The 25,077-nt window shown below is 45.2% G+C and overlaps 1 protein-coding gene across 2 annotated transcripts; it reads left to right on the forward strand.

The window, feature by feature from the left end:
* The first annotated feature begins 4,619 nt into the window (after positions 1-4,619).
* cox4i1 (cytochrome c oxidase subunit 4I1) lies at positions 4,620-17,696 on the forward strand. 2 transcript variants are annotated; one of them, XM_072517873.1, is made up of 5 exons: positions 4,620-4,730; positions 7,178-7,251; positions 13,544-13,708; positions 16,096-16,227; positions 17,434-17,696. In XM_072517873.1, the coding sequence occupies exons 2-5, from the start codon at positions 7,179-7,181 to the stop codon at positions 17,568-17,570; spliced, it is 507 nt and encodes a 168-aa protein (XP_072373974.1). In that variant the 5' UTR covers positions 4,620-4,730; position 7,178; the 3' UTR covers positions 17,571-17,696. The 2 variants fall into 2 exon arrangements, with proteins under 2 accessions (XP_072373974.1, XP_072373975.1); XM_072517874.1 differs by lacking the exon at positions 4,620-4,730 and adding an exon at positions 4,793-4,797.
* The last annotated feature ends 7,381 nt before the right edge of the window (positions 17,697-25,077 follow it).

Consider the following 25,077-nt stretch of genomic DNA (forward strand, 5'->3'; position numbering starts at 1 on the left):
ACATCCATTCCTGTCCCTGCTCTATCCATGTCTCCGAAATGGCCACAACATCGAAGTCCCAGGTACCAACCCATGCTGCCAGTTCCCCTACCTTGTTTCGTATACTCCTGGCATTGAAGTAGACACACTTCAAACCACCTACCTGAACACTGGCCCCCTCCTGCGACGTCAAATCTGTGCTCCTGACCTCTATACTCTCACTCTCCCTTACCCTAAAACTACAATCCAGGTTCCCATGCCCCTGCTGCATTAGTTTAAACCCCCCCAAAGAGCACTAACAAATCTCCCCCCCAGGATATTTGTGCCCCTCAGGTTCAGATGTAGACCATCCTGTCTGTAGAGGTCCCACCTTCCCCAGAAAGAGCCCCAGTTATCCAGAAATCTGAATCCCTCCCGCCTGCACCATCCCTGTGGCCACATGTTTAATTGCTCTCTCTCCCTATTCCTCATCTCACTATCACGTGGCACGGGCAACAACCCAGAGATAACAACTCTGTTTGTTCTAGTTCTGAGCTTCCATCCTAGCTCCCTGAAAGCCTGCCTGACATCCTTGTCCCCTTTCCTACCTATGTCGTTAGTGCCAATGTGGACCACGACTTGGGGCTGCTCCCCCTCCCCCCTAAGGACCCGGAAAACACGATCCGAACTCCTGCACTGATGTCCTGGAACTGAAATGATTGAGCTCCAACCACCACAACCACCTTCCTCTGTGCTAAGTATGACTCCAACCAGCGGAGGGATTTTCCCCGTATTCCCATTGGCTCCAGTTTTGCTAGGGCTCCTTGATGCCATACTCGGTCAAATGCTGCCTTGATATCAAGGGCAGTCACTCTCACCTCACCTCTGGCAACCAGCTCTTTTGTCCATATTTGAACCAAGGCTGTAATGAGGTCAGGAGCTGAGTGACCCTAGCGGAATCCAAAATGACCATTCGTGAGCATGCTATTGTTGAGCAAGTGCCACTTGATAGCACTGTTGATGACCTGTTCCGTAATTTCACTGGTGATGGAGAGTAGACTGATGAGATGGTAATTGACTGGGTAAGATTTGTCCTGTTTCTTAAAAAAAGGATATTCCTGGGCAATTTTCCACCTTGCTTGGTAGATGCCAGTGTTGTAGCTGCACTGGAACAGCTTGGCAAGGGCATAGCAAGGTCTGGAAAAAAAAGTCTTCGGTACTATTGAACATAGAACATAGAACATACAGTGCAGAAGGAGGCCATTCGGCACATCGAGTCTGCACCGACCCACTTAAGCCCTCACTTCCACCCTATCCCCGTAACCCAATAACCCCTCCTAACCTTTTTGGTCATGAAGGGCAATTTGTCATGGCCAATCCACCTAACCTGCACGTCTTTGGACTGTGGGAGGAAACCGGAGCACCCGGAGGAAACCCCCGCAGACCCGGGGAGAACATGCAGACTCCGCACAGACAGTGACTCAGCGGGCAATCGAACCTGGGACCCTGGCGCTGTGAAGCCACAGTGCTATCCACTTGTGCTACCGTGCTGTTCAACATGGAAGGGGTCTGGTTCATAAGCTGAGGGGGATGGATCGTGGTAATCAACAGGAAGTTTCCTTGCACATGTTTGACCTGGTGCCACGAGGCTTCATGGGGTTGAAAGTCGATGTCGAGGACTCTCAGAGCAACTCTCTGCGGGCTGTACACCACTGTGCTGCTGCCCAAGCTGGGCTTGTCATGCTGGTGGGACACGACATACACAGGAATGGTGGTGTCTGGGGCATTATCTGTAAAGTGTGATTCCGTGTATGACTACCAGGCTGTTGCTTGACTAGGCTGTGAGACAGTGCTCCCAACTTTGGCACAAGCCCCCAGATGTTAGTCAGGAGGACATTGCAGTGTCAACAGGGCTAGTTTTGCTGTTGTCTTTTCCGGTGCCTAGGTTGATGCCGGGTGGTCCATCCGGTTTCATTTCTTTTTGTTTCCATTGCAGAGGTTGAATACAACTGAGCGGCTTGCTTGGCGATCTCAGAGGGCTCATAAAATTCAACCACACTGCTATGGGTCTGGAGTCACATGTAGGCCAGACCAGTAACTACGGCAGGTTTCCTTCCCTAAAGGACATTAGTGAACTGGTTTTTTTTTTTTAAGGATAATCAAGAATGGCTTCATGGCCATCATTAGACTTTTAATTTCAGATGTTTTATTGAGTTTAGTTCATGGTGGGATTCGAACCCGGGTCCCCAGAGCGTTACCCTGGATCTCTGGATTACTAGTCAAGCAAAGATATCGCAGTTTTGACGAAGAGTCATCCAGACTCGAAACGTTAGCTCCCTTCTCTCTCCACAGATGCTGTCAGACCTGCTGAGATTGTCCAGTATTTTCTGTTTTTCTTTGATATCACTGCGCCACTGCCTCCCTGAACACATTGAAGTGAGACAATGGGATAGAAATGAGATTTATGAAAAATCTGTGAGATTGGTAAGTCTGGCCCTGTGTGCACAGACACACCACTGAACTCTCAGTAGCAAGTACACATCGTATGCTCAGTTCCGCATGCATACTGCGAGGATATGATATAATCAGTCCCTTATATTCTCCATGATGCTATTTCGCACTCAGTCCATATACACTGGTCGGGATTCTCCGCCGGGATGATTCTGCGTTATGCCAGCACCCGGGGGTTTCCCGACAGCGTGGGGACTGCCCCACAATGGAAAACCCCATTGACCGGCTGGCATAACGGAGAATCGCACGGCCGGTCGGGGCAGAAATGTGGCGCGGCGGGCAGAGAATCCCGCCCACTGTTTATGAGGACACTTCACACTCAGTTCATATACACTGTGCATGAGGACATTTCACACTCAGTCAGTATACACTGTGTATGGGACTATATCACATTCAGTCAGTATACACTGTGTATGGGTCTATATCACACTCAGTCCACATACACTGTGTATGGGATTATATCACACTCAGTCCATATACACTGTATATGGGACTATGTCACACTCAGTCCATATACATTGTGTATGAGACTATATTGCAGTCAGTCCAAATACACTGTGTATGGGACTATATCACACTCAGTCACTATTCACTGTGTATGGGACTGTATCACACTCAGTCCATATAGACTGTGTATGGGACTGTATCACACTCAGTCGGTATACACTGGGCGGGATTCTCCGAAATGGAGGCAGAGTGTTCGCGCCGTTGTGAACGCCGTCGAGGTTCACGACGGCGTGAAACGGCCCTGATCCCGACCGATTCAGGGCCCGATAATGGGCTAGGAGCGGCGGCGCGTCATTTACGCGCGCCAGGACTTGGCGCCGCATAAAGGCGGCGGCGCATACATGACGTGGCCGGCGTCGCATAACTGGCATCACCCGCGCATGCGCAGGTTGGCCGGCGCCAACCCGCGCATGCGTGGTTGCCGTCCTCTCCGAGTCCGCCCCGCAAGAAGATGTCTGACGGATCTTGCGGGGCTGCGGAAGAAAGGAGGTCCTCCTGCAGAGAGGCCGGCCCGGCGATCGGTGGGCACCGATCGCTGGCCAGACCCCATTTGAGGCCCCCCCCGGTGTAGGATCCCCCCTCGTCTCCCCCGCAGGCCGCCCCCCCTCCCAGCGTTCCCGCGCTGTTCCCGCCGGCAGCGACCAGGTGTGCACGGCGCCGGGGGGAACCCGCCGTTTTGGGCAGGCCGCTCGGCCCATCCGGGCCGGAGATTCGCGGGGGTACCGGTGAATCACCATTTTGGCTGTCTCGGGCGATTCACTGTACCGCGCCGCGCAAAACGCGATTGTGCCGATCTGGCCGCTTCCGTGAATCGTGGGAGGGCGTCGGACCGGCGTTGCCGGAAAATTTGGTGACCCAGGCGATTCTCCCAACCGGCGCGGGAGTGGAGCATCGCGCCCACTGTGTATGGGACTATATCACACTTTGTCCATATACACTGTGTATGGGACTATATCACACTCAGTCAGTATGCACTGTGAATGGGACTATATTACACTCAGTCCATATACACGGTGTATGTGACTGTATCACACTCAGTCCATATACACTGTGTATGGGACCGTATCACACTCAGTACATATAGACTGTGTATGGGACTATATCACTCAGTACATATACACTGTGTATGGGACTATATTACACTCAGTCCATATACACGGTGTATGGGACTGTATCACACTCAGTCCATATACACTGTGTATGGGACTGTATCACACTCAGTCCATATACACTGTGTATGGGACTATATCACACTCAGTCCATATACACTGTGTATGGGACTGTATCACACTCAGTCCATATACACTGTGTATGGGACTGTATCACACTCAGTCCATATACACTGTGTATGGGACTGTATTACACTCAGTCCATATACACGGTGTATGGGACTGTATCACACTCAGTCCATATACACTGTGTATGGGACTGTATCACACTCAGTCAGTATACACGGTGTATGGGACTGTACACACTCAGTCCACATAGGACTCTATCATAGTCAGTATACACTGTGTATGGGACTATATCACACTCAGTCAGTATACACAGTGTATGGGACTGTACACACTCAGTCCATATACATTGAGTTGGCTGGATTTGCTCCCCCTGGTGTTTCAGACGGGGTACTCTTTCCCGGCTGGCTTTGCGCTGGCGGGTGTGCGTGCTGTTGATATCCGGCGGCTCGTCATTTCCTCTCTCTCTCTCTCTCCGGTTCCCGCTGTCCTGTTGGTCACTCGGCGAGGCGGCGGCGAGTGAGTGACCGGTGTGCGCTTGGCGGGCAGCGGGGAGGGTTTGACCCGGGGCGGGGGGCGGCGGCGACGGTCCCGGCCGCACGCAGCCGCCCGGTGCCGGGGACAGCCTGACCTTGGCGATGGTCCCGGGGCGCGGCTGGGGGCCCTGTGCGTGGACCCCCCCGCGGGGAGGGCTGGGTGGGTCACCCCTCTCCCCGGCCTCCTCCCAGGGAGGGAGACTGGGCCCGGCGAGCCGCCCCATTTCACCAGGCCTGGCAAAGCAGGAAGTAGCTTTGCAGCTTTGGTTGGGTGGAAGCGGTTGTGGGGGAGGGATCACACCGCCAAGGGCATCCTTTCCAGGCCTGTGTTAATTCCTTAAATTCAGGGGCCCCTTTTTGGGTGGAGTGGGGGGATCACACTGCCGAGGGCATCCTTTCCAGGCCTGTGATAGATTTCCATGCACATGCCCCCTGGGGGGGGGGGGGGGGGGGGGGGGGAGGTGAGAGAAACACCCTTCAATCTTCACCTCTGATCCCCACCGACTGCTGCACGTATTTTATGTGCAAAGCAGGGACGAGTGATGGGATTCTGTGCCATCACTAAATGTCTTTCACTGATGTCTAAATCCACTTGTGTTATTTAAGGTCAAATTTGCTGTCAGCCAGATGAAGGCGGTCAGGCTCCCTTCGCAGTTGAAAGAGGGAGGTGAGGTTGGGGGGGCCAGGGAGCAGGGAAGGCTGATTCGCAGCATTCTCAAGTGCCAGGTTACCTGGTCGGTTGGCTGGTTAGATTGGTCCAAACGGGGCGAGGGTTTCGTCTCTGTTTTCAAATTAGCACAACTGCTGACCCTTCAATTGACATGTCTTTGAGTGCCGAGAATGTCGCCTGCAAGGAAATAATGTCAGGTTGCCATTCAGTTGTCCGTGTCTTTTCCTGAAGCCTTTAACTAGTTAAATCAGGGTGAATGGATTCCTGACAAACTGATTTATTTAAAAGAAGGGACTGGGCCAAGTATGTCTCTAACTTGGGCTTTTGTAACCTGTTTCTATTCATTTTTTGAAATACTGCCCATCTGAAATTATTTATGCTGGACATTAATATATGTCTTATTCAGAAATAAATGGTTGCAACTGAACCGCAGTTCCATACGGTGAAAGACCGAGCATGTTTCAAATTTAATGTTTGGTTCACTTTTAGGACAACTATAGGCTAAGAAATAAGTTGGGGTTTAGTTGGGTAACTTGGTGTTCAGGTATCAAGGGTTGAAGAATTGATTATGGTATTTTGAATACTTTAACCATTCAACCACTTGGACGGGTGAATTGCAGTTCTAGTCAGGTTCTACTGTCTGACTGGATCCTTACTCCAGCTGTTGTTCTGAAATTAGTTTCATGAGGATAATAACCATGAGTAGTAAACTCAACCACAAATACTTCCTCATCTCTGTTGCACAATTGTTGCTTACCTCTTGCTGCAGTGTTTTCTTTAACTGAATTTTGCGTAGTTGCCCTGCACAATAGACTATTCTTTCTACAGCATTATTTATTTTAGGTTATATTAATATATAGGTGATGTCTTCTAGTCCAGTCAACATTTGAACTTCCGAGTGTCCATTTTAATTAATTACGTATAAATCAGGGAAGTGAAACTACATGGTGGAATCTTCATACTAGTTTATTACAGTAGATCATTTGAAGAAATAATCATTCTGGGCGTGGCCACCTAATTTAGATTGAGTGGAAATGCCACAATTTCAATTCCCCCATTGTGTCCTTCGAAAGCTACTCTGCAAGGTCATACTGAGTGTTGTTCAGTCAGCTCTGCACCAAGTGTGTGTCCCAACATAGGATACCTTGCAAGAATTGCTTTTGATAATCTGAATACTTATGGAGGTTATATTTTTGAGTATTTGCATACCTTTAGTTTGCTGAGTTACTAGGATCAGTAGTCTGCAGTAATGCTGTTGAAGACCCTCACTGAACTAAGGAAAGATAGACAGTCCAGGAAATATTTGTTCTCCAATTGGGCCGTGGGAGGTCCCACTGCCCATTTAATACTTCCAACACCATTAATGATGCTTTATCTCAGATTACAAATGATTAATACGTGTTCACAATGAATGTTGAGCCATCCAACTCATAACTTTTCCTGTAAGGAAGATTAGGATGTTCAATTGAACATGTTTTTTTTTTTGTTTGAAGAAGCTTATAATTCAGAAGGTGACTAGATTCAACTGATCAAGCCACCTTTGGTTTTCTTAATGGCTGTTCACTTCTGAAGATTGCCCTTTCACTTTTTCTTTGAAGGTGATCCGATTAGGTGCTCATGAATCATCAAAGCTTTGGTTTTGCAACTGTACCACATGCTATTGAGGGATATGTATAGACTTTGTATTTGCAAATGCTCTGACCGTGTTACTGACAGGAGAGACTTAGTTCTGACATGTATGCTTTGTAAAACCATTGCAGGATGTTGGCTTCAAGGGCTCTGAGCCTCGTCACCAAGCGTGCGCTTTCGACTTCTGTTTGTGTGCGAGGACAGGGTGAGTTGCCAAATAATTATCTGTGGATAGAGGTTATAAATTCTAGTGCTCAGTTAGAATGCTGGTCTAATATTGACTGATTACATATTCTGAATCTCCATCGATACCTGCATTGCTGGTTTTTAGTCTCATTTCACGATTAGTGCAGTGTTTGATGTTTATGTAATGAATCAGCTTTCATTGTTTTTTTGATCCTAATGACAAGTAAGTACCTTACAATGGATGACATTTGGAGGTTGATACTAGTTTATGGTGGTGCAATGCACAGAATTGAACATCTCAATGAAAATTTAAATGAAAACTATTCGTAGTGTGTTGCAACATCTCCCAGTTTCTGTGACGGAGCAGCACCAAAAACATTGCACCAAAATCAGTTTAGATATTTCTACCATTTTTGAGGATGATGTCTAAATTAAAACATTAGCTTTTTGTCCTTGGTTCAATGATAAATATGCTTGCCTATCTTTATTCAGTCAAAAATTATATATTGTATGTGAGTGCTCTGCCAGTGAATAATTGCTGTGCTGAAAGATGGGAATACATTATGCTTGAAAGGGTGGTTTGACTTTTTAAAAGATAGCATGAACATTCCTAATCTTTATAGCAGCAGCATTGATTTGGAGTCTGTGTACCCTCTAATTGTTTTGAAGTGGGTGGGTGTTTTTTTTTTGTACAGTTAAGCAGCTTACAGGGATCAGTTTTTGTTCAGCCTGTGTGGAAACTTTGGGTTGCTTTGCAAGGCATGCAGCTAGGAGCTGACACTTGATACCACGACCTGTAGTAGTATTAATGTCCCTCAACTCTACTACATGCATAGATTATGTCCTAATCCTAAATAGAACATAGAACATTACAGCGCAGTACAGGCCCTTCGGCCCTCGATGTTGTGCCGACCTGTGAAGCCACTCTAAAGCCCATCTACACTATTCCTTTATTGTCCATGTGTCTATCCAATGACCATTTGAATGCCCTTGGTGTTGGCGAGTCCACTACTGTTGCAGGCAGGACATTCCACGCCCTTACTACTCTCTGAGTAAAGAACCTACCTCTGACATCTGTCTTATATCTATCTCCCCTCAATTTAAAGCTACGTCCCCTCGTGCTAGACATCACCATCCGAGGAAAAAGTCTCTCACTGTCCACCCTATCCAATCCTCTGATCATCTTATGCCTCAATTAAGTCCCCTCTTAACCTTCTTCTCTCTAACGAAAACAGCCTCAAGTCCCTCAGCCTTTCCTCATAAGATCTTCCCTCCATACCAGGCAACATTCTGGTAAATCTCCTCTGCACCCTTTCCAATGCTTCCACATCCTTCCTATAATGCGGCGACCAGAATTGCACGCAATACTCCAAATGCGGCCGCACCAGAGTTTTGCACAGCTGCAACATGACCTCATGGCTCCAAAACTCAATCCCTCCACCAATAAAAACTAACACACCGTACGCCTTCTTAACAACCCTCTCAAACTGGGTGGCAACTTTCAGGGATCTATGTACATGGACACCGAGATCTCTCTGCTCATCCACACTGCCAAGAATCTTACCATTAGCCCAGTACTCTGTCTTCCTGTTATTCCTTCCAAAATGAATCACCTCTCACTTTTATGCATTAAACTCCATTTGCCACCTCTCAGCCCAGTGCTGCAGCTTATCCATGTCCCTCTGTAACTTGTAACATCCTTCCGCACTGTCCACAACTCCACTGACTTTAGTGTCATCTGCAAATTTACTCACCCATCCTTCTACGCCCTCCTCCAGGTCATTTATAAAAATGACAAACAGCAGTGGCCCCAAAACAGATCCTTGTGGTGGTACACTAGTAACTGGACTCCAGTCTGAACATTTCCCATCAACCACCACCTCTTCCAGCTAGCCAATTTCTGATCCAAACTGCTAAATCACCCTGAATCCCATGCCTCTGTATTTTCTGCAGCAGCCTACCATGGGGAACCTTATTAAACGCTTTACTGAAATCCATATACACCACATCAACTGCTTTACCCTCATCCACCTGTTTGGTCACCTTCTCAAAGAACTCAATAAGGTTTGTGAGGCACGACCTACCCTTCACAAAACCGTGTTGACTATCTCTAATCAAATTATTCCTTTCCAGATGATTATACATCCTATCTCTTATAAACCTTTCCAAGATTTTTCCCACAACAGAAGTAAGGCTCACTGGTCTATAGTTACCGGGGTTATCTCTACTCCCCTTCTTGAACAAGGGGACAACATTTGCTATCCTCCAGTCTTCTGGCACTATTCCTGTAGACAAAGATGACTTAAAGATCAAGGCCAAAGGCTCAGCAATCTCCTCCCTAGCTTCCCAGAGAATCCTAGGATAAATCCCATCCAGCCCAGGTGACTTATCTATTTTCACATTTTCCAGAATTGCTAACACCTCCTCCTTATGAACCTCAAGCCCTTCTAGACTAGTAACCTGAATCTCAGTATTCTCCTCGACAACACTGTCTTTTTCCTGTGTGAATACTGACGAAAAATATTAATCTAGCACCTCTCCTATCTCCTCAGACTCCAAGCGCAACTTCCCACTACTGTCCTTGACTGGCCCTACTCTTACCCTAGTCATTTTATTCCTGACATATCTATAGAAAGCTTTAGGGTTATCCTTGATCCTACCTGCCAAAGACTTCTCATGTCCCCTCCTGGCTCTTCTTAGCTCTCTAGGTCCTTCCTAGCTAACTTGTAACGCTCGAGCGCCCTAACTGAACCTTCATGTCTCATCTTTACATAAGTCTCCTTCTTCCTCTTGACAAGTGTTTCGACTGCTTTAGTAAACAACAGTTCCCTCACCCGACCACTTCCCTGCCTGACTGACAGGTACATACTTATCAAGGACACGCAGTTGCTGTTCCTTGAACAAGCTCCATATTTCCATTGTGCCCATCCCCTGCAGTGTTCCTCTCCATCCAATGCATCCTAAGTCTTGCCTCATCGCATCATAATTGCCTTTCCCCCAGATATAACTCTTGCCCTGCGGTATATACCTATCCCTTTCCATCACTAAAGGAAACGTAATCGAATTGTGGTCACTATCACCAAAGTGCTCACCTACCTCCAAATCTAACACCTGTCCTGGTTCATTACACAGTACCAAATCCAATATGGCCTCGACTCTCGTTGGCCGATCTGCATACTGTGTCAGGAAACCCTCCTGCACACATTGGACAAAAACGGACCCATCTAATGTACTCTAACTATAGCATTTCCAGTCAATATTTGGAAAGTTAAAGTCCCCCATAACAACACCCGGTTGCTTTCGCTACTATCCAGAATCATCTTTGCAATCCTTTCCTCTACATCTCTGGAACTTTTCGGAGGCCTATAGAAAACCCCAAACAGGGTGACGTCTCCTTTCCTGTTTCTAACCTCAGCCCATACTACCTCAGTAGTCCTCATCAAACGTCCTTTCTGCCACCGTAATACTGTCCTTACAATGCCACCCCTCCCCCTCTTTTACCACCTTCCCTGAGCTTACTGAAATATCTAAATCCCGGCACCTGCAACAACCATTCCTGTCCTTGCTCTATCCATGTCTCCGAAATGGCCACAACATCGAAGTCCCAGGTACCAACCCATGCCGCAAGTTCACCCACCTTATTCCGGATGCTCCTGGCATTGAAGAATGCACACTTTAAACCACCTTCCTGCCTGCCGGTACACTCCTGCAACTTTGAAACCCTACCCATGACCTCAGTACACTCAACCTCCTGTATACTGGAGCTACAATTCAGGTTCCCAAGCCCCTGCTGAACTAGTTTAAACCCTCCCGAAGAGCATTAGCAAATTTCCCCCCCAGAATATTGGTACCCCTCTGGTCCAGGTGCAGACCATCCCGTTTGTAGAGGTCCCACCAACCCCAGAATGAGCCCCAATTATCCAGAAATCAAGAGCTCCTCCACAAACCACCTCCAAGTTAGGGTGAGCACACGGACGAATGCAAATTTCCCCTGCAACGGCCAATCAGCAGCTCCGCTCTACTGCCCTCTGCTGGATACTTGTCTTCACTGAACAGCTAGGGTCTCTTGTTCAGTTATGCCTCCCAAGTTAGGGTGAGCACACGGACGTATGCAAATTTCCCCTGCAACGGCCAATCAGCAGCTCTGCTCTACTGCCCTCTGCTGGATATATATAATGGGCCCGATTCTCTGTTTCTGAGACTTGGTGTTGACGCCATCCCTGTTTCTGAGACTTGGTGTTGACGCCATCCGTGGACTTTCAAGTCAGAAAGTTGGGTGGCACACCTGCACCGATTCTGCTACCTGTGAGAGACTAGCACTGGTGCTGCGTGGAAGGTGGAACACCATCGAATCCCAATGAAAACGGTGCAGGAATCGCCGTGTCCGTGATGGACACTCGCAGGGCTGCCGAGCTGCAGCCGCGCTTAAACAATACATACATACATACTGATTTGGGGTCTACCCCCCACACACACTGATTGGGGCCTAAAAGATGGGACAGATTGTGCTGGAGTGCCCATACAGCCGATGGGTCCGGGGGTGGGGGGGTCATCTAAACCCAGGGCTGTCAGCGGCATGTGCAGCTGCATGGCTGTCTTGCCGGCTGCGGTAATAGTGTTGCGTACCCGTCTACCACGACCCCACCTCTTGGCCACTCCTCACCCCGGCCCTGGCAAAACAAAACCCAGCCAGCGGCACGACTGTCGGTGAAGCATGGCGGTGCTGGACACTGACCGTATGCCCTCGCTCTCTCTGAGCAGCCACCACCTTGGGTCACAGTTTCTGAGAGCACACAGGGACCGCACGTCGGGAACTCGGCCCATCGGAGGCGCAGCATTGTGGGTGGGCCCACAAGTCCTGAAAGATGTGCTGTTAGGTGGATTGGACAATCTGAATTCTCTCGTGTACCCGAACAGGCGCTGGAATGTGGCGACTCGGGGCTTTTCACAGTAACTTAATTGCAGTGTTAATGTAAGCCTATTTGTGACAATAAAGATTATAATTGTAATATGCAAACAGTATTTAAATGATGTGCGGCGCGCGGCACATTGATGCCTTTTTTGAGGAGACTGAGCATTTCGATTCGGTGTCAAACCAGCGTCTGCCACTATTTTGGTGTCAGGCGCTATTCTCTGCCGATCATACAGTCCAATTTCGGTGTTGGCTAAGGGAGAATCCCACCTACTGTGTCTCATGTGAATCACTGTAGCACCTGTCTAAAAGTGGTTTGATGGACAATGTAAAATAATGCTACTGTCTACGTAAGCCCAAGGACAAGAAAAGCTGTTGATATTAGCTCACTAGCTCTGTAACTTCCTACAATTAAAGTTCCATCTGCATTTGGCATGTCTCTGATTGTTTTGTCTGCTCCTTCACTCGCCAAATGTTCAGAGCTTGATTTCCAAGTACCAGTTTAGAATGTGCTTTCTACTAATTTAATTTGGCATCAAATTTGACTTGATGTTCTCTATTTTCTTTACACCATTTAATCTTTCATACAGCTTGTTGAGGTCCATCTTTCTTTTCAGGCCATAGCACATGAGCACCTCTGATCATTAAACCTCGTTTATCACATTTAAAATTGTGATCAGTTTAGGTTCAGTTATGGACTTTTTGCAAATCATGTATGCCTCCGTACTTTGCTTAGTGCAATGCACAAAATTGAGTTAGTTGTCCAAATATGATCTGGCAAAAGGATTACAGTCTCTGTATATCCTCGACTTGTACTCTACTGTTTGTTCTATAATAATTATCTTTATTATTGTCACAAGTAGGCTTACATTGACACTGCAATTAAGTTACTGTGAAAATCCCTTAGTCGCCAGACTCCGGCACCTGTTCGAGTACACTGAGGGAGAATTCAGAATGTCCAATTCACCTAACAAGCACGTGTTTCGGGACTTGTGGGATATCTGGATCATAAATGTAGACCAGAAGCTCTGGGATTTATGATCATGCCAAAAATACTGATAGCAGGAAAATCGCTCAGTTCATTAGCTCTTGGAGTGAATGTTGTATGTAGAAAATAGGTCCAAGCTAAACTAACTACATTATTTATTAGTTTAAACAAAGCCAAGAAGCATTTGCTTTCACCTCCTTGCGTATCGTGTGAATATGCGGTCTGTATGATCGGTAACTGCTTTCAACATATTTTAACAAAGATTTGCAGAGATTAATCCAAACATTAGAAGAGGGAAAGCCACAAGATGATCCGAAGTATGTTCAATGCTGCTTTTCCTATGTTGGTATGAGCGCTCGTGTTTAATTTTATTGTACCCTGATATCATTGAGAAATCTCTTGGCTCGACAGGTGTTGCAAAGATTGACAATTTTTCACTTTCCGCTTACATCGATCGTAAAGATGAGCCTCTTACCGCCATTGACTTTGTTGATCAACTGTCTGGAGCGCAGAAGTCCCTGAAGGAGAAGGAGAAAAGTTCTTGGGTTTCTCTTTCCGGTGATGAGAAGATGCAGTGTAAGTAACCAAAGTGATGTGCAAACCACATGCTGGCATTGGACCTGCCTTGATTCGGTGGTTGGCTGGAGGGCAGAGGGATTGTGGAGGGAACGTTGTGAAGAGGCGGGGTGCAAGGGAAGTGTGTTGCGGCCTTGTTTACTTCCAGCCAGCTGCAGTTTAACTGCATGAATCTCAAGATGCCTTCAATAAACACTATGATTATATGGAAGGAAGAGATCTGTTTACTCAAATTATTAATATCTGCAAACAAGATTTATGAAAGTGCAGGATAGCACATCTTCAGAGCCAGTCATTCGGTAACTTAAAGCATTTAAGTTTGTCATTGTTTTCACCATGCGTGAAGGTTCTGCGAACCAGTTTTGTGGGTGCAAATCACCTCCTGGCGGTTAAACTGACAGCCAGTTGGTTAAGTCAAATCTCTGTACACAGACGAGCAATACAGAGGGGAAAGTGTATAGGATGGGAGTAGAGGGATATGGACCCCGCAAGTCTAGAAGATTTTAGTTTAGATGGGCAGCATGGTCAGCACAGACTTGGAAGGCCGAAGGGCCTGTTCCTGTACTGTACTTTTCTTTGTTCTTTGTAAAGTGTGGTCAAATATTAAAACATAAAAGGATATGGATCTCTGCACTGGGATGACTTCCAGCCAATGTCTTTCTGAAGTTCAGGCTTTCGTTTTGGTATTTCTTCCTTCTAGGCTTCGGATGGTTTTCTCTGGCAAGCTTATCTAATTTTTCTAAATCGCCCCTTAATTGGGGGGGAAAAAAATAATTGCTGCTCTCAATTTATTTAACTAAAAAGCATCATGCAGGAACCAATTGTCAACAGGAACCGGTTGTCAGGCAGAACACTAGCCCTGGCCAACGCACTGGTTACCAATTAGCAATCGAACCGAGTCCCTCCAAAACTGTTTCCTAAGATCCACGCAGTGCCGAGAATCTGGTTTCTCCTTTCTAAAATACAAAACCTGGGAACACAGTTTCCTGGCGAACGGACTGCTGCAACTTTGCATCTTCTGTTTAAAGGCACATCACGATTATAGGTCCATGAAGCAAAAAGTAAAAGAAATGGGAGCAAAGGAAATACACAGAAAAGGACTCTTACAATAATAAGAATGAGAAATAAGAGCTTGCGTTGACCATTCAGCCTTCGAGCCTGCTCAACAATTCGATAAGGTTGTGGCTGACCTATGTCAACTCCACCTTCCTGCACCATCTCCCCATCCTTGCCCGTAGTTTTAAAAAAAAAAAACCTGTGGAACTCAGTCATCGAATATACTTAAGAGCTGAGCATCCAAATTCCAAAGATTCAAACCTTTTGAAGAAATGTCTCCTCACCTCAGCCTGAAGTGACTGACCCTTCATTCTGGGACTGTTTCAGGCTCCCCAGCCAATACCACCCCCCCCCCCCCCCCCCCCCAAGCACTCAAAACCTCTCTCCCTGAGTGTCTGGATGTGTATTGACAAGTATTTAAGTGTTTCAACCAAATTTGCTGCTTATCGTTTCTGGAATCTTATTCTTTTGTTTTATATTCTGGTTACTGAAAATGACCTGGGCTACATGCTATTACTAAAACAAATGTGTGGCAGCTGGTATCTTAAAATCCATTGCAATTGTTCTTTTTTTTTTTAACCCCTCCGGTTCTTTCTCTATTTTCCCTTTGTCACTTGGCTCTGTGAATTATTGTATTGGGAGATGGTAGTGGATTTCTCCACGGGCTTGTGATGATACCTATTGATACCTACAGAATGAAGAGCGTGAGCTGTGAGACAAAGTGCAGTTCTCTTTCTCTCCCCCCCCCCCCCCCCCCCCCCCCCCCAAATCGATCTGAAAGTGCAGCACCTTGCTATTTCATGTCATTTTTCTTTTCTAGTAGCCTGGCGAATAACTCTTGGGCTGGCAGGTGATTGTGAAACGCAGGGTTTGGAACATACTGATTGTGTGGCAAGCAACGAACGTATCGTGCTTTTTGGTTGAAACCTCGCTTGAATCACAGAATGATACCGTACAAAAGGAGGCCATTTGAGCCATTGTGCCTGCCGGCTCCCTGAATTTGTGATTACTCCTGTTTCCCTGCCCTTTCTCCATAGCTATGCAAGATGTTCCCTTTCACATATTCACCCAACTCCCTTTTGAAAGTTGTTACTGAATCTGCTTCCGCCTCCTTTCAAGTAGTGCCTTCGAGGTCGTAACTCATTTAAAGAAACTCTTTTGTTTCTCTGGTTTCTGAATCTTCTGCCATTGGGAGTATTTACTATTGTCAAACCCTTCCAGACTTTGGACGTCTCTATTACATCTCCCCAACCGCTTCTCTTTTGAAGCTTTTTTAAAGTAGCATGCTAAAAAACATTGCTTATTCAGATGGTTTTATTTCATTTCCTCAGTATATCGCATTCGCTTTGACCAAAGCTTTGCAGAGATGAACAAGTCATCAAATGAATGGAAAACTGTTCTTGGTGGAACCTTACTCGTGTTCGGTTTTACTGGACTGATTGTCTTCTGGCAGAGGATGTTTGGTAAGTGCAGTGGGGTTGGTTGGTACTAGATAAGAGCAGTTATGTAGAACCTTGTGTTAGGTCACATTTCATGTATGCAGCACAACCTCCTGCATTATCTGTGCTTGAACAGAGTGAGTACCCAGTGTTGGGGGGAACTCAGTCCTCTGGCAGAGGATGTTAAGTAGGACAAAGTTAGTTGCCCAAGATAAGAACAGATATGTAACTCTTGATGACTAAACATTGGGTCACATTGTGTTTACCTTATATGCCGCACAACCTCCTACAATCATAGAATCCCTAATGTGCAGAAGGAGGCCATTCGGCCTGTCGAATCTGCACCGACCCTTCGAGTGAGCACTCTCTCTTTGCCGCCCCCCCCCCCCCCCGGTAACCTATAACCTGATCTGCACGTCCCTAGACACAAATCATGACCAATCCACCTAGCATACACATCTTTGGACTGTGGGAGGAAACCGGAGCACCCGGAGGAAACCCACGCAGACACTGGGAGAATGCACAAACTCCACACCCAAGGCCGGAATTGAACTCTGGTCCCTCACGCTGAGGCAGCAGTGCTAGCCACCGTGCCGCCCTCCTGTACTGCCTCTGCTTGCATTGAGTGTGTACCCAGTGTCGGGGAGCGCTGCAATTTACTTAAGAATGTATGCAATTTTAAAATTCATGTACTAATGAAATATTCAGGAATACTTTCAAATTACAACTTCATAGTTAATAGTTAAGGGGAATTGTATGATGGAACATGGAATAGAGGGTTATGTTGATAGTTGGATGAGACCTAAGTGGGGCAGAAATGCCATCATGGACTGGTTGGGCTGAATGGTCTGTTTGTGGTGCATATTCTATGTAATTCTACACTGTAATTCTGCATCGTTTTAATGTCAAAGATTTCCTGTTTTCAAGGTAAAATGGCATGAGTTCCGAATCTGAGGATAACTGACGGCATTTTCTGTTGTATAAAACTGTCGTAGCAACATAACTTTATGAAGTAAATATTCCGATAATAAGAAAATTAAGATGCTACCATCAAAAAAAAAGTCAAAACACCAGCTTAAGCTGGCAACACTTCCAAGCAGAGGAAATATACATTTACATCTTCAATAACTTTCTCAATTATACTCCTGCCGCAACAGTTTATTCAATATTCGATTCCAGCTGGAGAAATTAGTTGCTGTAGGCCGTCTAATGTGCGTGTCTTGCCCACAGTTTACGGTGATGTTCCTCACACGTTCTCCGATGAATGGAAGGCGAAGCAGACCAAGAGAATGTTGGACATGAATGTGAACCCAATTGAAGGCTTTGCTTCGATGTGGGATTATGAAAGTAACACGTGGAAGAAATGAATATGCACTGGAATCTTTAACGGTTACTCGTTTAACATTTCAAATATCAGCTTGTGTTCAGGAGTTTAACTTGCAGTCTAGAGTTAATGTGTAAATTCGATAATAAACTCTACTGGTTTACGTGAATTTGTCTGTTGGTGGTTTTTTTTTTAAAGCAGCAAATTCTAACCTGAGATGGGAAGGACGCAGAAGCTAGAAATAATACCCAAGTTTTTTTTTTACATTAAAAAATCTAGTTCGGTCTTTGGACTGAATGGTTGAAATGTTTCTGCATTAATCCTTCCAATTTACTGTAAACTAAAGGGAGTATTATGATAGTCAAATTACGTCATGTCCAAATGTGAGGGTCTTGAGCAACTCCTGCTGTAATACCATTAATATAATGAATTTCTGCACATGTAAGTCATGTGTTCAACGTTGAATGTATTATCCATTTTGTCCCTTTTATGGTGAGCTTCACTTTTTAAAGAAGTATCTTTAATTGGCATTTTCAATTTTACATAGTGAAATATTGCGTCGGATATTTACAGTTTATACAGTTCCTATGTACATACAATCTACCTTGATATATCCTCTCTTTCCTCCCCCAGCTGACCCCTCCTTGGCATCGCTGCCTTCCACTCTGGGTGTTCCATCACTGAGTTCCTGTTCTCCCCTTTCCTCCCACCCTTCCTTCTGTGGTTTTTGTTGCAGGCCTTGTGGGTCTGGGGGACGACGACGGGCGGTTCCTGCCTCCTTTCCCACCCCATGCTTCTTCCTGTGGTTCCCCTAAGCTTCCTCCTCATTTCTCCCCCGTTCCTTTTTGTACCTCTTAGTGTTGTGTGTTTCTGTCTGCTCTCCCCCGTCTCTCACTCTTTCCCTAGTCGATGTTGGCCTCGAACAGAAATTTTAGGAATGTTTTCCTTGGAATCGGAAAGGTTAAGAGGTGACCTGATGGAGTTTTTTCAAGACGATGAGGCCTGTTGATGGAGTAAATATGGGGAAGAACATTTCTTCTGGTGAGAGGGTCGTTAACTAGAGCTCATCAATTCCAAACCATTGAGAAAACATCCAGATAAGAGATAAGGCGGGGTTGATGTTCTGGGCCCGTTGGCCACTGGCGCAAATCCCATTATGGCTGCTAACTCTAGTGAGAGGGTCCGAAAGGAATTTGCGCCGGAGAGATCTGAGAATGAGATCAGTCCCTGCTCCACCCCCCCCCTTCCCCCCCCCCCCCCCCCCCCCCCCCCCCCTTCCTGGCTAGGGCGTGAACCCGATCACCGTCATAAGTGTATCTCCCAGGGGCATCCATCTACATCAGTCGAGATGTCCATGCCAGGGATGTGGAGGCCATAGCCCTCAGGTTGGCAATGTCTGGGATGGGGCTTCCAGAAAACCCTATTTGGAGGGGGAATGCTGGCAATTGAATTGTGTTATTGGGGGGGGGGGGGGGTGCCTTGACACCCTGCTGCTGACGCCCTGATGTTGGTGGTCAGGAGGGGGTGGGGGGCAGGCTTCTACTTTGAGATTGGGGTGCTCATGAGGCTCCACCATTGCCAGAGTGATGGCGCTATTCAGTCAGAACCTGACACATTGCCATTTTTTGCAAAAATTGCACCCACAATTTTGATCTATTGTGCTATCAATATGTGGAACATTGTATCTGAATGCGTGCCGGTAGATGAATTCATTTTAAAAGGGTGTTGGGAAAGTACATGAAGATGAGATTTACAGAGCAATGAACAAAAAGCAAGGATGAGGGTCGAGCATACTGCCCTTTCAAATAGGGTGCATGTACTTGATGAGCTGAACAGCACTGCCTGTCCTGTGGTTGTATGATACTTCAATGTCTCGACTGCTGAAACCTTTACTCCTGTCCCAGTTCCAGCCTTAATTATTTCAGTGTATGTCTTGGTGACATTCAGTTGTACAAAATATAGCTGCTGCATTCTGTCCCACTCCTCCAGCCTGTATTGCAGAACACGTCCAAGGTGCTGATTGACTTCCTATGTTTCTACTGATATGCACTGGCATCCTGTTTGGCAACACAGACAACTTAAATCCTTGTCTTTGGAATTTTAATACATTGTTGGAATTTGACCTTGTAAAAGCAATACTCCCCATCTTCGTGAACCCCTTCAGCTTTATCTCCCTCTTTTGGTCTTCTGAGGATTCCTGCTCCTTTCACTCTGAAAGCTCACATGGTCTCATCGCTACTCTGGAATTCCCTGCCTAAATGGTTGTGTGTTGCTCCTTCTGTTTAAAAACATTCTCAAAATGTCTTTTTGATGTAATCTCTTCCTGGCTAAGCTAAGTTCCCTTACTACTTCAACAAAGCACATTAGGACGTCTTGAGCATCAAAGTTGATATGTAAATTTTAAATTGTTAAGTGTTCAACGCAAGTGTAGAAAACAGGAGAGGAGAATGCAGTATGTACTTATTTATGAAGCAATTACAATTCTTTGGCTCTGTCAAGCTCCTTAATTGCTAATGAAATACACTTCATATTCCAAATATTGCTCTAATTTAGTTTTGGTAAATTCAATTACTGGAGATAACATTTTAAAACCGTAACAATAATACACTTGTAAAAATTTCTGCCAATGAATTTGTTTTTCATGTCTCAGTGGGGTATGACAGCTGAATGTTACACCAGAGGTGACTCATTTGTGTGTCAACATGAGGTATTGACTAACACTTGCAATTTTTCTCACATCAGGATTGAGGGCTTCGCTGGATGTTCAAGAAAATTCTCACCGAGCTATTTCTGCAGGGCTCCGAGTTTAAAAACAGGAGAGCACGGCTAATTGGCTAGCTATTTCAAAGAGTTGGCATAGGCATTTAATAACGTTGCATAAGAGTATTTCCAGCTTAGAAACAAGTTATTCAGCCCAACAGCTCAATGCTGATGTTTATGTTCCACACAAAGCACCCCCAACCCTTCTTTCTGATGCCATCAACATATCCTTTTCTGTCATCGGTTTAGCTTCCTCTTTAACAATTCTATGCCTCAACTACTCCTTATAATAATTTTTATTAGTGTCACAAGTAGGCTTACATTAACACTACAATTAAGTTACTGTGGAAATCCCCTAGTCGCCACACTCTGGCGCCTGTTTGGGCACACAGGGAGAATTCAGAATGTCCAATTCACCTAACAAGCACGTCTTTCAAGACTTGTGGGAGGAAACCGGAGCACCCGGAGGAAACCCACGCAGGCACGGTGAGAACGTGCAGACTCCGCACAGACAGTGACCCAAGCTAGGAATTGAACCCGGGTCTCTGGCGCTGTGAAGCAAGAGTGCTAACCACTGTGCTACCGTGCCACCCTTATGGTAGCAACTACTACCCTCTTGAACTATCTCCTGAATTTCCAATTGGATCCAGTAGGGACTATCTTGAAACAAATCTTTTTTAAAATTTGGGGCTCGAAGTTGTGTTTCCCCTTCAAATGAAAACATTTTCTCCATATCTGGCCTTTCAAAATCTTGCTGTTTTCTCTTTTTCTTTTGACCAAAAGAGCCTCAGCCTGTTTAATATTTCTTGATCAATGCAGCCCCTCCGCTCTGGTTTCATCCAAGTAAATTTTTGTTGCACCTTCTGTAGTGTCTCAGCACCTTTTTTGTAAGTTGGATTCCCAGACTTATTCCCCAAGCTTAATCTACCACGTTTTTAGGCAAGTCTAACAAAACATCTCTGCTTTTGAATTCCATCTCTCCCAAAAATGAACTGCTGCGCCGCCTTTCCTTTTTTATGTCTTTATAAACGGCATTGTTAACTGTACTGATTGTGTATCTGTATCCCAATTCCTTCTGCTTCTCTGCCATTTAGACACTTTCCAAAGAATTTGTGGCCTTGTTATTCTTATCAAAAAGTATCACCTCACACTTTTCTATACTGAAGTTGATTTACTAATTGTTTATTAGTGTCGGGTTTATTGTCTTCCTGTAACTTGTTGCAGTCCTGTAATATCTATACCACCAATTTTGTAATTGTGCTTCCAACCCCCGAGTCCAAATCATTCATGCAAATAGAGAGCAGCACTGAGCCTTGTGGAATGGCACTTCCCACCTTTAGCTAGTCTGCGTAACTACCTTTAACCCCCGTTCTCTTTTTCACTTTGTAGCCAGTTTGTTAAACATTCTGCTACTCATCCGCTGACTTCATGTTTGGACCCAAGTCATGAGTCTCCTCTGAAATAAAATGAAATGAAAATCGCTTACTGTCACAAGTAGGCTTCAAATGAAGTTACTGTGAAAAGCCCTAGTCGCCACATTCTGGTGCCTGTTCGGGGAGGCTGGTACGGGAATTGAACCGTGCTGCTGGCCTGCCTTGGTCTGCTTTAAAAGCCAGCTCTTTAGCCCTGTGCTAAACCAGCCCCTCCTGTGCTAATCCAGGCCGCCCTCTGTGGTACTTTATTGAAAGTCTTTTGAAAATTGAAATGTATTATTTCTACTGCATTACTCTTCTCCATTCTGTTACTTCAATAATCAGTCAGGCTGGTCAAGCATGACTCCTTTTGAAATCTGTTCCAATTATTCTATTATATTCTCGGGTTCTTGATGGTTTTCTATTACATCTTTGAATAAGGACTCAGTTATTTTTTTCTACCACTGATGTTAATTTGGTCTATAATTTACTGGACTTGTTCCACCAATCCTTTGGCATTATTCCTTTTTCTAATGAATTTATATACATATTTTTTAATAGTGCTATTTCAATCGCTTCCCTCGCTTTTAATGTTTGCGCGCACAATCTATTCAAATCAGGAATTCTGTCCTCTACTAAGTTTAATTCAGTTTATTAGTTATCTCCATTTTAAAATGCCATTCTATCCTTTTCAATCTCTTTTCAATAGTGTAAATTTTAACCCATGGAAAAGCCCACCATGTAATTTTTTCTGCTAAATACCAAGGCAAAGTAATTGGTATTTCTGCCATTTCATTGTCATTAGTTTATTGTGTATCCATATGATCTTGTGCGTATCCTCATTGTCTATTATTTATGTGTCTGCAGAATACTTTATTATTTATTTTTGTATTCCTTGATAATTTTGTTACAGTTTCTTGTCTTCCTAATTTTTTTGTCTTTGCTAACCTCTGTATTCCCTTTTGTTGTTTCCCCCCCCCCCCCTTGATGGGTTGTGTGCTTTGTGTAAACATTTTCCTGTAATTTCAATTTTGTCTTTATTTCTTTATCCATCCACAGAACAGCATCACTGACTAGTTTGTACTTGCTTTTTAGAGGGATATATTTCTCTCAGATTTTATTGATCATCGTTTTAAATATTTCCCACTGCTGGTTTATATCTTTTATATTTTCCATTTTATTTTTCCTAGTTCCATAGAATTGGCTGAGAATCGTTTTTCCCCCCAACTTATCACTTTGGACGTTGTCTTATTTGTGTCCTTAATGATTATCTTAAATCTTATTCTGTTGTGATCACTAGTGCCCAGACGTTTCCCTATGCATCTTATGTGGTCTGGCCAATTTCCGTCTACTAGATCCAACAGTGCCCCCTCTCTTATTGGACTTTTTACATACAAAGTAAGAAAGGAGTCCTGTATACATGGTAAGACTTCTACTCCCTTTTTTGTCAACTCTTGTCGGCTTATTTTTGCTAATTAAATAGCCACAGCACAGAAAAGGCCTTTCGGCCCATCGCATCTGCACCAGTCAAAAAGAACCACCTAATTATTCTAATCCCATTTACCAGCACTTAGCCCATAGCCTTGTATATGTCTTGGCTTTACAAATACACATCTAAGTACTTCTGAAATGTAATGAGAGCCTCTGCCTCCACCACCCTTTCAGGCCGCGGGTTCCAGACTACCAAAACTCTCTGGGTGAAAAAGCTTCTCCTCACATCAACTCTAAACCTCCTGCCCTTTACCTTAAGTCTATGCCCCCTGGTCATCCCTCCACCTAGATGAACTGTTTCTCCTTGTGTTCTCTCTATGCCCCATATAATTTCAGCCCTCAGGAAATAGTGCACAATGTATAGAGAACCAAAAATGAATAAAATACTGCACACTTTTTTTGTGCTTAAAAAAGGACCCTTTCTCAGCTCTGAATCTTTCACACAGGTGGGTGGGGAATGATAATGTACTGTGACTTGTATGATATGCTTATCTTCCAGTAATTCTTACCCTGCGGGTCCATTTATTTAAAAAAAAGTCTAACTCTTGAGCTGTTAGCTGGAGAATGGTGAGTGCAGCTGGCGAGATGCAGGTTTTAATGCCTGGCTATTAATTGTACTCTACTATTCAGGAGAGAGATTTACCAATGCATTTTTAATGCAATTTCAAAAAATGGAAAATGGCTCGAGTAAATTTCTAAAAGTACAATAGATCCCGGAGGACGTTATAAACCGAACTTGATCGCAGACTGGAATTATGCTCTATATCTCTCACACACACAGTATGAGGCATCCTTCCCAAGGGATTTCCAGAGAAAAATTGGGAACTGAGTCGAGGGTCATGGAGAGAGAGCGGGTAAATGGAGTTGAAATCAGCCATGATTGAATGGCGGAGTGGACTCGATGGGCCGAATGGCCTTACTTCCGCTCCTATGTCTTATGGTCTTATGGTCATGCCATTCCTTTCATCTTTACGTGGATTTGAAACTCTTGTTGCTGCAAAAGAGGCAGTATAACTGGACCCTTACTGCATTGTATATTAATTCCAATTCAAAGGGAAGTTTTAAAAATTCTGACATATTCTTTATTCTTTTACATCCTCAAGGGTGGCAGAGGGGTTGGCACTGATGCCACACAGTGCCAGTGACCCAAGTTCAATTCTGGCCTTGGGTGACAGTGTGGAGTTTGCATGTTTTCCCTGTGTCTGCGTGGGTTTCCTCCCACAGTCCAAAGATGTGCAGGTTAGGTGGATTGGTCATTCTAAATTGCTCCTTAGTGTCCAAAGTTTAGGTGAGGTTACGGGGATAGGGGAGGGGAGTGTGCCTAGGAAAGGAGCTCTTTAAGAGGGCCAGTTCAAACTAAATTGTTCGATTGGCTTCCTTCTGCACTGTAGGGATTCTATGAACCAACTTTACACCACTACATGTGATGGCGCAGAAGTAAAGGCCTTGGACATTCCTGACTATTTTAATGATGGAAATGGCTGAAGTAATGCTCCAAGTATCTGGTTGAATATATATTCGCCACATATGACTTAAGGGAGTGTCTTGCAGTAGTAAGTTGTGGATAGAATAAAAATAAAGTTGGCTGTTTCTACTCCTAAGTTGTGGATAAATTTAACTTCATAATTATAACATGCTGTATATGGCGGTACGGCAGCACAGTGGTTAACAATGCTGCTTCACAGCGCCAGGGCCCCAGGTTTGATTCCCGTTTGGGTTACTGTGCGGAGCCTGCACGCTCTCCCCGTGTTTGCGCGGGCTTCCTCCGGGTGCACCGGTTTCCCCTAGTCTAAAAGACGTGCTTGTTTGGTGAATTGGACATTCTGAATTCTCCCTCTGTGTACTCGAACAGGTGCCTCATTGTGGCGACTAGGGGCTTTTCACAGT

This window comes from Scyliorhinus torazame, chromosome 10, assembly GCF_047496885.1.
Source record: "Scyliorhinus torazame isolate Kashiwa2021f chromosome 10, sScyTor2.1, whole genome shotgun sequence".
In the NCBI taxonomy this organism is placed as follows: domain Eukaryota; kingdom Metazoa; phylum Chordata; class Chondrichthyes; order Carcharhiniformes; family Scyliorhinidae; genus Scyliorhinus; species Scyliorhinus torazame.